This window comes from Telmatherina bonti (assembly GCF_933228915.1).
Source record: "Telmatherina bonti genome assembly, chromosome: 5".
NCBI classification, from domain to species: Eukaryota; Metazoa; Chordata; class Actinopteri; order Atheriniformes; family Telmatherinidae; genus Telmatherina; species Telmatherina bonti.
Window position 1 is genome coordinate 25,209,850 of NC_136623.1, and position 14,556 is coordinate 25,224,405.

The following is a 14,556-nucleotide window of genomic DNA, read 5'->3' on the forward strand; positions in this document are numbered from 1 at the left end:
AATATAGAGACCTTTAAATTCTCATTTCAACTACAGCACATGGCTCTAGATGAATAGTTTAACGACTAAATTGTAGACATTTTTGGGCTTAAACTGTCAGGGGATTTTGAGTAAGCACATACACAAACTGCTTATTTTACAGAAATGTCCTTTATCCTCAGAGAAAGACCAACTTTTTGCAGACATACAAACTTTGAGCATCTTAAAATACTAAAATAAATAATAATTGAGAAGGTATTATATTATGGCTGAAACTCAATGATGACAGTCAGTGAGAATAAAGACAAATCTACAAAGCTGTAGAGATCCTTTCAGGATCAGAGCCAGGGGGGTGGTCCGAGTAGTGCTGGTCACCTCTGAAATCTGATCCCAAGCGCTACATCAGATAATTGGTCACTAGAGGAGGAGGGCAGAAAGGTCTTTCCAGACATGCATGGATCACCAGTGTCACCATATGATTTGGAAGTGAATTTTAAAGTGGTTTCCTAGTCAGTCCCTTTGAACAGTCTGGCTGCACATTTCTAGAAGAGATTCCGTCCCATTACAATTAATAAAGTTTTATGAGGCTATTTACTTTGGGTGGGACTTTAACGTATTGATTGCAAATAATTAATTTCAGAAATATTAATGTGTTGAAAAAAAAGTTATGCATTTAATCGTGGAACGTTTGTCAGTGCTCAATTTTCTGGTGCACCGATTACAGTGCTGGACAATATAGACTTTCAATGAAACTTCGTTCTTTGACACTGATTAGTTTGGGTGGGAAAATCTAATCAAAAAATTGAATATCGAGATTTTTTGATTCACAATTTTAAAATCTGGTTCAATTGGTTAAAAAAATTGATTTTTTTTTTTTTAAATAAATAAAAATAATCCATGATAATATTTTTTGTCATTTTTATTGTTTTTATTGATGTTTTTACTCGTCTTCTTGGGCGTTATAGCAGCAGAAGGATGGCCTGGCTACTGTGTTGTTTTTTCCTAATTAAAATCAAGAAAAATCAAATCAAATCAAATCAAATATACTTTATTTATCCCCGAGGGGAAATTCAAGGTTCAAGCCAGCTCGTCCAAGGTTAGACTTACAGACATTTACATTTGACAAGTTTACAGAATGAATTGATCAACAGAACGAACAGACGAGCAAAAAAAAAGTTTTGTACTTTTTCTGGGAGGGGGTTTAGGTCTACAAAAATCAGAAATGCCAAGGGGTCATGAAAATTGCTATTTAAATTGAATCTGCACCCAAAAAAAAATCGGATTTGAATCAAATCGGGATGAAAGCATATTGTCACAGCCCTAATAATTAGTGATATTTCAGAACCCTCTAGCGACTAATTAAAGAAAAAGCAACAATCCATATGCTTAACGACTTTCTCTGGTGTTATTGAAGACTTTGACAACCTAAAAGCACAAATCATTTACTCTTTTAGCTGAAGTGGCTGCTGAGTAAGCCCCTCCCCGTCCAAAAGGACACACAAATCTTGCTCCTCACGCAACCTCCACCTTAAGCTGTAATCAGAGCAGCAGGTGATTGTCTCTGCTATATAACCAGCCTGAAGCCACAACACAGTCTGATTTACTGTCAGATATTAATAACTTATAATGTGGACAAAAAACAATGAAACAGTTAATGTGATTTTGCGATTTGTGTTTTCTTTTATGCTTTTTTAGTTCGTTTTTACACCATCTGTAATGCTTTTAATGTTTCATCTAAAGCACTTTGATTTGTCTTGTACATGAAAGGTGCTATACAAATAAACGTGCCTTGCCTTGGCTTAATGCTGGCTAAGTCAGAGCTCAATGATCTATTTTAATTTAAACAGGAGGCTAACAAGGCTGCTCGTTGATTTGAAAATGTGAAGGAATTTATGTAGGTATTGATCCAGTCGACCACCACCAGACACCAAGCCAAAACTGCCCTGGGTAGAAGCCATTGATCCTCCTACTAACTCATCAAGCAGCACATACGGCGCTCCAAAATCAACTTATCCGTCTATGAACCCTTTTTGATCTTGTTGCAAATATTTCCACTTGATGATCCAGATTATTCTTTCATGTTTCTCTAGTGTGACCACAGTTATCACAGCAGTGTATGTGACTTTCTTACAATATGGCCCCTCGTTGCTCCCCCTACGCTCACCCATTTTATATAAATCTAGCTCCACCACTGGATACTTCATGCATATAAGCAGAACAATTAAAAACAACAAAGAGGTACTTGAAAAATGACAGAATTCAACATATTTGGAAAATATCATAGATCATCAATTTAGAGATCAAAATGGTATCCAAAAGAAAACAAGATTTTAGGAAGTGTCATAATTAGCAGTTAATTCACAGGTCACCATCACACAGATTGGATGCAGGTTTCCAAACAATATTTATTTTTTATCTGGAAGTAATTCCGATTTTTTTCCAACCTCTGTGAGACGTTTGCCTTTTCCTGCTTTATACGGCAGCAGACCTCTTCAGTTTTCTGTGTTTCTCATAATATTGATTGCTTCAACTGACCTGCAATCTGTGGCGTCTGATTTGTCTCAGACTCGGCTCAATACTGAACATCAGTCAACAATCAGTCTAGAATTAAGGAAAACAAGGCATGCTCAGCCTGCCTTCCCCATTTGTTAAACTGAACAGTAACCATGCTGTCTGAGATCCAAGGCTTATTTGAAAAATGTAAATTTGCCTTTTGTATCAAATTGCTTAGTAAAACTCGTGCAAGCTGTGTTTTTCAATCATCACTGAATGCACAAATCCAAACATAATTATTTCTATTGCTGCTGCTGGAAGGTAATTTAAGTTTCTGTGTATGTTTTAATGCACCTCCAATATTAATAAGCTCATACTGTTTAGAAAAAATTAAAGTAACAAGAACAAACTGCTGTAATGATTAACATGATCATTTATTGTAGGTATGATAGTTTTTTTTTTCCTTAGCATTAATTTACAGAGTTGTTGTGCATGTGCTGTCACATTAAATTTCAAGACAGACTTCTATGCATATTTCAGTACTGATTCAAAGTAAAATCCCATTTGGTTTTGCTTTCTCTGCCTGTTGTACGAAAATATGTGCACTGACTGAGGACTGCTGATTATGTCTTTGGCTCATTACAATGAAAGAGATAAATTCACATAAGATGTATAGACTGAATAATAAGGGTAAATGATGACGCATCCTGACAAAAAGCAGTGTCTATTGTCAATCAAACCACCTCATTTACTCAGCATCCTGTTTTAAAAGGATCAGCTGATGGAGCTTATGGATCCTGAAAGAGAAAACAAGTCAAGAGATGTCAAAATGTTAGGAGGTTCTGACTTTTGTTACTATAAAAAAAATTATATTGGTGTCATTAGGTGGGATGAGATCAAATCTGAAGTAGAACTGTTCAAACACAGACTCGTATACAACAGAGTCCATTTATTGTGGCTGAGCCCCTGCTTTTACTGCTTCTGTATGTCTCTTCTCATATTCCTCTTGGTCTGCCCCTTTTGGCCGAGGACTTAAAGAACAATCAGGCTGCTTCAGTTCCCAGAGGAAACTTATTTAAGCAAACACAGGAAAGGAATATATTCCAAATAGGCTAATGACAAACAGATGTGTTGTTTGCCCCTGGATAAACCTCAGGGCTAGAGAGATCACCCTGAGGTTTATGGCTTCAGACTCTTGCAGAATCACAGATGTATTGTAATAAAGTACAAAGCTTAAAGGACAGTTTATGGTAATATCACATTTGTCTCAACATTTCCAGAAACCAGTTGGATGGAAGACATTTATAAAACTGCTTAAAGATGCCTAAACAAATTATTAGTATCTTTGTAAATATACAGTACTTGTCTCAGCAAATATCTGTTTATGCAAACCTTAACAGTTTATGATCAAGCATTGTGTTTTGGGTCTGTTTCAGGGTGGTCCAGGCATAAGGGGTGCCAGAGGAGACAGAGGAGAGCCAGGCGTGACGGTTTGTGAAACACACTTAAAGTCTGAGACACTTTCTTTTTCTGATGACATGTCAACATAATCCCGCTCAAATTTTTCACCATGATGTAGCATGCTCTAAGGTGAGGGAGTAAAATCACACCAGGAGCTCACAGTAATCAGGTGCTGAGATTGGATTTTGCCACAATGTTGGGGTGTATAAAGTAGGAAGCAATAGGGTCATATTATTGTGGGTATAAACTGAGGAAAGCTGTCATCATTTTTATGATTTTTGTGGATCAATTATTTAAACCCATCTAGTAAAGTTTTACCATCTCAAAGTTAAGTTAGATTGAACTCTGGTAAAATAAATAAATAAGTAAAGGTGAGTTAGGATATTCAACCTGAATGAAAATGTACAGCACTATTTTGAGCAGAACCTGCAGTTGCTGGTGCTCTCCATCTAAAGACAGAACAACACTTAACCTCTTTAATGTATAGATTAGATGACAAAAGTAGAGGTTATATGTGTAAAACGATTTGTACGCGCCAATAGGAGTCTTTTCACCAGCAGGCGTAAAGCCCTCAGATAGTAAAATACTTTAGAGTGGAAAGTGGTGATTATCTACAAAATAAAAAAAAAAAAAACACCTTATCAGTTTTTCCACTTTTCTCATCTTCCTTTTGGCTGCAGGCAAAAGACAGACTCTGATCACCACCATTACATTTTAGTCTATGTTATAAACTATGCCAAGAAACCTGCTTCAAACTACTGGTAAAAGATGTGCAATACATTTTATATCTTCCAAATTGTTATTATGGTAGTTTGTTCCAAACTTTAGCAAATCATCCAGCTGTGACAGTGGGCACGTGACCTGATACAGCTGGAGTTTCTCAGCCGTTACCTTGGGTGTCATTTGATATTTTTAAAATATATTTGTAAGCTTTTCCTCTTTAAAAGAAGCAGAAAGTATTCTTCTCCTTCTGCTCAGACATGCAGAGACAGAGTTCCCTCTGTGAGGACGTCTCCCACAACCTAATACTTAGTATGTTTTGCCATAAAAGTTTCCAAAAAGGAAACAAATTTATCTCATGCTAAATTTTCTTGTAAAGAATGTGTATGTTTAATGTATGTAGTGTTCATTTCTGAAACTGGGATTTCTAGCCTGTCTGTACGTTCAGCTCAATGGAAAATTTATGTTGCATCATTGTTGTAGTTAACTTGCATTTGTGCTATTGTTTACGCAATGAGCCGAGTTTAAACAAACAGTATGTTTATTCTGTTACACCAATCAGTTCATGAACTTTTTTTTTTTTTTTTTTTTTACCTGAGTTTGTATTTACTACAAAATCAGCAAAATTAACTGTTCAGATATGTGAATAAACATGAGGCATATTTAAATTTTAGTCATCTTTGAAATAATTTGACTGTACAGATAGCACACAGATAGTTTTTCTTTTCAGTCTCTCTCCTTTTTGTGTATACAGTACATGATCCATTGTTTCTCTTAGTTGTTTACATGAATCAGAGACACCTTCAGCTTGTAAGGTTTAGTAGTAAAATAATAAATACAGCTAGAGTGGAGATTGTTTTGGCTACAGCTGCCACTGAACCAACAAGTTGTAATTTGCAAGAATGTCTCCTTTCTGTCTCCTGTTGCAGAGATTCTGTCTGCACTGCATGTATTTAAACCAAGTGAGCTGCTGCACAGCATAGGCTAATTGTTTCTGATATCCAGTGGTAGCAAACATATGTGCTGGTAATGTTAATTAGGAATTAATCAAAATAGCCACACTTTATCTCTCAAATAAACAATTCTACCAAACAGTTAATAATTATGTCCTTTTGAAATGAATTGTTGTTATTAGGGTACCAGGCTGTCCTGTAAGGTCAATATGTTTGGTTATGGATCGTCTCAACTGGTAGAAGTCCAGGATGTTCAAGAGGGTCTTAAAATAAAGCAATATGGTATTAAAAGACGTGGAGTAGCAAATTTCTTTTGCCTTTGGCTTTTCTTGGTCATTCACATACAACCACAGACAGGACAGGTTTGATCATGAAGCAGTTCTTGAAAGAACTTGTTGAGCAGTTGCATATTACCACTGAATGTGTATGGTTTACAGACCTGTGTGTTAACACTCTGGGGACGCCGGCATTGTTGGCAATGCCAGGGACTATGTTGTGTTTAATCGAGCATAGCTTTCGAACCATAAAAGATAGAAACTTACTTTTTTCCTGTCTTAATTGGGAGACTCCAGGCTTTCTGGCGGTAGTTCCGGCATCACTGTAGCCCATTCACAAGTGATACAGTGTTGTGTCAAAATAGATGTACCAATCAGAGCCTTTGTCTTTGGCACATGACACTCGTTTGTCCAATCAGAGCTGATGATGCTTCAGGAAACGCCTCCAAACAGTGTCAATCACAATGCATCGGTGTCATTAGCAGTCAGATAGCTGCCTTCTGTATTTACAAGGCCGATAAATTATGAAAACAGCTTTTACGCACGCAAACCATGCGTAATTGCTCAAACAAACATTTGCATTACTCAAGTAGTTTATTTATATTTTATATAAAAGGTATAGGACATTATGGGGCATTGAAAGGTGGTGTTTAGTAGCATTTAAACTAAAAATAAAAGTCAGGCGAGGTTTATTTCTCTAAAATACCCTTGGTCTCCAGAGGGTTAAGTTTATTTTAGTGAAGTTTATATCAATTTATTCATTGTATCTGACACTGACCCATTCCTCTCCAGCTACCAGCAGGAACATTTCTGTGTTATAGTTTAGATCTGATTTGAGTTTATTGCTTCCTTTATAGAAAGTGTAATTTATTACAGTTAAGGCAACTAATTTGGTTTAATAATTTTGTTGCTGTTGTTATTTGTTTGTTTTCACAGGGACCTCAGGGGCCCACAGGAGAAATTGGTCCTTTAGGACCTCCAGGACCACCTGGTCCACAGGGACCCAGTGGACTATCTATTCAGGGCACCCCTGTAAGTCTGTAGCTGTATATTATATTTTCATAAATGCATAGTTGCATGTTCGAACTCTTTCAATTAATTTCAAGCTGAAGCTCACTTAAAATTACACTTGATTCAAAGCAAACAACTGTTGTCTTAATGTTTAAATGGAATTTTTTTTAGGATAAATCTGGATTTGAGATAAAAAGTCAAAAGTTTGTGATTTTTATGTCACAAATTAGATTAAATTGGGAAGCAGTTACTGAAAGTATGCGTTGTGGTACCTCTCCACAGTGAGTTCACAAAATCTTTAAGTAAATTATAGATCTGTATATTAATCTGACAAGATCTGCCAATATAAGATTACATAAGTTGACATGTTCATCAAACAGAATTCCAGACATTTGTAGGATTATATGCATTCGCTACTTTGGGCAGTTTAATAAGATAAGCAATGATTTTTACTGCAAGGTAAAGGTCCAATTGATTTAACTTTCAGTTAAACCACAAATTGACTTTTAATCCAGTGACTTTATATGTTTTCCAGGGTGCTCCAGGGGAAAGGGGAGAGAGGGGGGAGATTGGACCAGCTGGACCCATGGTAAGAACATTTTTCAGAATGTCATGCTTATAAAATATATTAGTAGATTTTTTTTTTTAAACCAAATATTTTACTATTATTCTGATACACAGGGCTTTGTAGGCCTATTTTTGTTTAAAGTTAAAAAAAAAAAAAAAAAAAACAGGTGTAACTGGGTTAAAACCACTTAATGGCTTAAAGAAAGTGGTTTTAGGGGAATCGGTTCCTCCTGTTACAAAAATGTCCAAAATTAATTGAACCAATTAACCTCTGATACTTGAAAGTTTGTTTGTTGGTTGTTATGAAGCAGAATCCATGTTTCCACTGGGCCAGTCTACCCATTTTAAAAAGATAATCAAATAAATCCAACTGATTGGGATTTGTTCTGTGTGGAGTTTGAGTTGTCAATACAAAATAATTTTAGATCCTTTATCCATAAAGTTTCTTTTGACTGCAGAAAAAAATCAACTTATCATTTAGAAGAGGCATATGTAGCTCATTTTTAATAGATGTTAAAATCAAGCAAATTATTAAGTCACAAGAGTAAAACTGTTTTAGGTGGAGTGTTTTCACAGTATGCTGCTTCTGTGTTGATTTGCATGTATGACTGCTACAGTAATGGGTAATTGGTAAACATTTTGATCTATTTTAATTTGAATGATAAGCAACCACACAGAGGGTTTGAAGTTACTGATATATGGGCTGTGTGTGTGTGTGTGTGTGTGTGTGTGTGTGTGTGTGTGTGTGTGTGTGTGTGTGTTTCTTTGTTTGTGGCAGTAGAAACCCAGAGAAACCATCTCTCTGTTAGTTCCCTGTACATAGCTGTCTTGGGGAACTCTTAGTAAAGATAGTTTTCACTTTAAGTGTTTCCTGAAAAACAGTTCATTTTAGCCATGCTGGTTTGATGGTATTAGGGTGGATGGGGTACTAGCTGCTTCTCTTTATAATGCCTCTTTCAATCTAATGGAGTTGGAGTCATATAATGCGAATCAATGAGAATGCAAGAAGAGAAGGAGAGGTGGCAGGGAGATGGACAAGAATATTTAAGTGTAACCTTGTGCTTGTGCGTAGGTGGAGGGTACGACTGCTAACCCACTCATGGACTCAGACACAAAGCAATCTAATGGAATTGTTGAGATGTGAATAATCATTATCAGTCACTCAATTATTGGGCAACGAACCAATAAAATTAATGCTGAATCAATTTAATAGTGTTCTCCGAAGGAGCCCTGGACACCAGCAATGACAGAATCAATGTTCTAATGATTAAGCAGCACGAGATTATATTATTTTTGTAAGAAAGGTTTAAATTCATTCTTGTAATATTTTTTTTAACATGTATTTAATAAAAATAAAAAAAATCATGACATAAATCTTTCTATTTTGCTGCAATCCAAACACACACATGGCAAGTTCAACTAATCCACAATGAATATTGTCTGTTTCACATCTGGCCACTCCTGGCATGCTGCAGATTCTCCATCACACAAATATTTACATTTTTTTGTTATTCAGTCTGAGCCCAGGATATCTATCCCTTCAGATGATTATACATTAGACTGACTTCCAGAAGGTTCACCTTATGTTTCTTTTACTAATAACTAAAACTAAGCCTGGTTTAAAAGTTGTTGACATTATTAAGATTTAACCAAATATTTATTGCCCAGAAGCATCATGGGTTACAGATATGTGTTCCTACAACAGTGGGAATGGAAACTAATCAGTCTTAACTAAATGAGTCACTCAGTTTCTGTGAGTGTATTTTCGGTTTGTGGACTACTTCAGCTGTTTCATAATTTTGTAGTTTGAGTACAAAATAGCAGAGAGAATGCAGTGATCATGAACTCTACAATAGTTTTTTGGTGCTGTAAAGCCTTGCCTTTTTTTCTGTTTCATTTATTTTCTTTCAAATGTCACAACAGTCATTTTTCTGAATATGAGTTGATTTCATGTTTAAAAGTGTAGAATGTGGGAACCAACATCCCTTATGGTTCTTACACCTTCTAACCTTTTGGTCAGACCGTGTCAAAGTGTCTCTTTGTGTTGGCCCTGCGATAGACTCATGACCTGTCCAAGGTGTACCTTGGACAGGTGATCAACTAATTTAAGATCCATTTTGACTACATTTAGCTTCAGTAAAGTTTTCTAGGTCAAGCAAAGAGCAAAGGCTTGATGCTCCAGTCCCAGCATTGGTGGAAAAAAGAGCTTTTTAAATTTATTTTTTGTTGTCTTTTGCTTTTTGTTTTTGTTTCCACGTTTCAGTTCTCCTATACATGTCACAGATGATGGTCCAGAGCATTAATTAGCTTTCAGAGCACACTGCACCATGACATGATTACTTTTTTTGTTTTTTTGCTTTCTTCTAACCGTCAAGTAGTTATAAATTTTAAGTTATTTTTGGGCTTAAATTAATGCTGATTTTGTCTTTGAATCAAGGCATCAAAATTGTTCAACTTCATTGCACAACTGACTGGAGCTGGTTTCTATCATTCTTAAAATGTAAAGCCTATGTTGTCAGCTACAGCACCATTATGGACAGCTGGCTGGCTGTGCTGTTGAAAAGGATCTGCCTGAGGACTATAGCTTTTGTTCCTTTTGTGAATTTTAGTTATTTTTAAATGAGTAAATATTCCTTTCTTTTTAGAGTTTTGTGAAGATTTTACGAGACTGCAATACTAACTTTGTTTTTGCTAGACTTCATCGATATGAGCAGTAACAGTAGCCAGCTTTTACAAGGTGGGAACAACTAATCTCTGAACAGAGAACTGCAACATTTCTCGATGCAGCACTATCTAGCTCTCTTTGCCTGCATAGTCCTATTAATAAAAGCTGGCAGTGCTGCCCTGCACTGCAATGTATTACTGAGTGATAATGTGTTTTGTCAGAGGGAGGAATATGAATGGCTGTGTGTGGCGCAGTGGGGGAATATAGTAGCTTCCAGGGCCTTTTTGTAATATATGAGGGACCACAGAGGATTTCACAACTTTAAAGCATCACTTACCTCTCTCTCTTCTCCTTTTCCTGCTTCTCTCTCTCTGTATTCCCTCCTGTATTAAATACAATGTATCCTTGTCGCCAGTGTTTCACCACCTTGTTTGTAATCTAGTGGAGAAAAGTGAAGCTGCAGTAAAAATCCTGGAGTTTCTGTGTGCATCTTCATCCTTTTCATCTTTCAGTTTACCTCAGGTTATCCGTGTCTTTGTGGGTGTCATAGTTATCAGCTAATATTATCAGTTAAGAGGAGTGAAGTTGTTATTTGTGTAGTAAAGATTTGTCTAACTTTGCAGATGTGGTCAAGATGAATGTAAAAGCACTCTTACATTACAATGCCCTTAGACAGAAGGTATGGAGAATTGTGGTCGGTCACAATAAATCCCCTTAAATAATACCAATTAGCGTTGTATTACGCATCGCTGGAAAGGTTGATAACTTGTAAAGAATTATTAGCACAGGTAAACATGTGGGTAGTGCCCCCAAAAACTGTCAAAAAACCTCTGCACTAGTCTCCTGTTGGTATTTTCACTTGTTTTTAGTGCTGCCAGGTGTGTGTCAGTCACAGATATATCCCTGTCACCTGATTGGCTGATTTGCACCTTATTGATTGACAGACATATTGGAGGGAGATTCTGGCACCAATACAGATCCCATATCTTCAGAGTCTCTAAGTCCATTTAGTTCAGTGTTATTTGTATAGCGCCACTTCACAACAATGTCATTTCAGGCCACTTCACAGACAACCAGCAGATTGCATCAAATCTTGACTTCGATCCAAACATCCATCCTGAGCATGTATGAGGCAATACTGGAAAGGGAAAAACGTCTTTTTAACAGGAAGAAAAATCTTCCAGCAGAAACTGGCTCTGGGAGGGCAGTCGTCTGCCTTGGCTGGTTGGGGTTTAGAGGACAGGGAAGAGAGACACACAAGCACTGCAACTTTTATCCAGGAAGACGTGCAGAAGGAAGAGAAATATATTAATTATGCCAAAACTGTCATATTTTTCTACATAAAAAATGAGCTGAGCGGTGAAAGGGAAGTGCTCAGTGCGTCGGTCTAAGCCTGTGGCAGCATAAATAAAGGATGCTAGACCACCCCTAACTATAAGATTTATCAAAAAGAAAGGTCTTAAGCTTCATCTCAAAGGTAGAGAGAATGTCTGTCCTCCGAACCCAAACCGGGAGCTAATTGCATGAGAAAGAAACCTGTTGGACGGAGGCGCTTCCTCTAATTGTACACGTAGAGACTGTGGGAACCTGCAGTCTGAGAGTGAACTGCTCTATTTGGAATATATGGAATGATGAGATCCTTGATATATATACATTAGCACTTGATCATGGAAAGCTTTATATAAGAATTCTATCCTAGATAGAAATGAACTCTGTCCTCCAGGATGAAAGTACTCTCCTCTACAGAGAACCTCAAGAATTTGGGAGTGCAGAGGATGTAATGTTCTGCTATGAGTCCGGTTCTCAACCCAAATGAACACTAATGGGATTAGCCTGGATGTGTTGTGTTTGCTAGAGCAAGGATCATCAACTCCAGTCCTCTTGAGCCAGTGTCCTGTGGGTTTCTCCTGCTGCAACACACCCGGTTCAAATGAAATGGTTCTCCATCGGCTTATTAAGTTGTGCTCAAGCTTCTGCACAACACATTAGTTGGAGTGAAGTGTGTCACGTAATGTCAGTATCAGAATTTCATTGAGGATGATTTTGGTTTTAGTTTCTGACCTCAGCAAACGTTTGACTGATTTGATATTATTTTATAAAAAGTCTGTCTTTACTTTTTTCTTTTTTAAGAATTTTAAATTCAAAATGTCAAGAATAAAATTTCGACCCCTTTTTTCTCCAATTTCCTTTGAACAACATTTAAACATTTTTGCCACATGGCCATGTTATCTCATTTATTATGACAATGATATTGAATTATTTTTCACTTTATCATATACAGTGTGTTTGTCAGCATGCTACATAATTTCCCTGCTACATGTCTCTGGTGACGTATGTAGATATGTAAGTGAAAGTTATAGAAGAGATCACTCTGGATATTGTGGGAGAGTGCACATCAGCCAACATCTGAACAACGGCACGCCATTAATCATTTGAGGCATGTCCTCTGCGACCCTGTCCTGTAATTTGTAGAACTTTTAACAGTGTTAACTGTCCTGTTTTATGAGCCCTGCACTAATACTGAAGTGCAGAGATAAATCACCTCAACACTTAATCCATGACTCTGTTTTGGAATTGGCTGTGTGCATTGACCTGTGGAAAGGTGGATGAAGGGGAAATGGATGGAGCAGCAAGGTTGCCAGCTCATCCAAAGACTGTGTCCAGAGGGTCAGATGTCATTTATCTGTAAATCATTCTCATATTTATTACTTTCAAATCATTGTCAGGTGAGACAGCAGACCATTTGCTATTTTGACCCTTTGACTTTTGGTTGTCTGTGTAAATATATGATTGAGGTGTTTGACAATGATAGATTTTCAAAAAAGCTCATATTGGCAGTTTAAATGATTTTTTTTTCTTTTGTTTATTTTATTAAATTTTTTTTTCCAACTTTTTTTTTTTTTTAATAGTTTTACTTGGCACAACACAGATTTCACTGTTTTGTTTGTTTGTTTGACCCAAATATGTTTACTTTGGTTTAGGGTGTTCCTGGAAGTCCTGGCCCTCCTGGCAGAGATGGTCCTCCAGGAGCGAGGGTAAGATACTGAGCTAATTGTTCCTTTGTTTACTGCCGAGTGCTTTGGTAGTCTTCAGGAATGTACTATATAATATACAGCTGATTTTTTTTTTTTTTTTTTTTAATATATTCATTAAATTTGAACTGCTTAAGATGTATTTCATGTCAGACGGAGTTTTTAGTAGAAATGTTAACAAGCTAATCTTTTTATTAATTTGACTTTAATGGGACATAAAGTGAAAGTTAAAAACAGCTGTTACCAAGTAATAAAAAAGCTGCTATAGAGGGAAACGTTTATTGATCTAAACTGACATCCTGATTTTCTGCTAACCATATAGTTACTAGTAATCTTTACCAATGCTTGAAAACAGAATGTTTCCTTGAATAAATATATGGATCAAAGTAAGTAGAAAAAATTTGGAATTCTGAAACATATGTATGTATATATATATATATATATATATATATATATATATATATATATATATATATATATATATACATATATATAGATAGATACAACATTCAAGAAAAACTAAAACTAAGTTCAATCTTTTAAACAGCCTCTAATGAAACTGGAAACATGGAATAATATTAATTCAGAAATTAAAATTTTACTTGTTTTCAAATTATTGATTTTTGTTGTTGAAGTGTGTTGTCATTGAAGATGCAGCAGATTGTGTGTTGTTCACGGGCTGAAATTTAGGTTGTAAACTTGCTTTTTTTTAAAAATATGATTAGATAAACGAACAAAACTGTAGATTAAAAACTTAATTTTTAATACTTAATGACATATACTTTTTGGAAAACAATTGCCTCATGTCCAAAGCTCATGCCAACAGGGCAGGTTTTCTCTTGTGTGATGTTTTTCCAGGCTTTGGTTATAGCTGTCTCTGATTGGTCTCTTCAGTAAATAATATGATGCAGGGTCAGGCTTAGATCAGATTATTTACTACACCTTCAGATACTTCCCCATGCTACTTTCAAAGGATTTGGGGGATGTTTTCACACAATGTTTTTAGTTGTTACCAATCGGTACTGTGGAAAACCATCCAGTCAGCGTTGCAGCATTTGGCTGAATTTGAAAAGTTTATTTATTCAGAATGTCATATAATTAATCAACCAATAAAAAACAAATTAGTAAACTAATACAGCTGAAAACAATGCACAGCCATGCCATCACACTGTCCTCATGTGTGGCATTAAAATTGCTTTTTATGGTGTATCCTGTTACAAACCCTCTTAATATTTGCCCACCCCACCATTTTAAACACAAGTGTCCACTTTTCTCACATCTAACTGTAGTAGCAATACTTTTCAGCAGTCTACTTTGTCTAATTGTCCAGCTGTGTTTGTCTGTTTGGTTTTATTTTTCTTCATAAAACTACACAAATCTTCCCCTAGTAGCTGAAAAGG

The 14,556-nt window shown here is 36.2% G+C and overlaps 1 protein-coding gene across 1 annotated transcript in view; it reads left to right on the forward strand.

Moving 5' to 3' along the window:
* The window catches only part of col14a1a (collagen, type XIV, alpha 1a), a gene marked incomplete at its 5' end in the record, with an annotated part of 129,078 nt that overhangs the window by 92,105 nt on the left and 22,417 nt on the right, over window positions 1-14,556 (forward strand). The window contains 4 exons of the mRNA XM_079240410.1: window positions 3,909-3,962; window positions 6,818-6,913; window positions 7,428-7,481; window positions 13,106-13,159. Coding sequence (XP_079096536.1) covers window positions 3,909-3,962; window positions 6,818-6,913; window positions 7,428-7,481; window positions 13,106-13,159 — 258 coding nt within the window. The remainder of the gene's footprint in view (window positions 1-3,908; window positions 3,963-6,817; window positions 6,914-7,427; window positions 7,482-13,105; window positions 13,160-14,556) is intronic.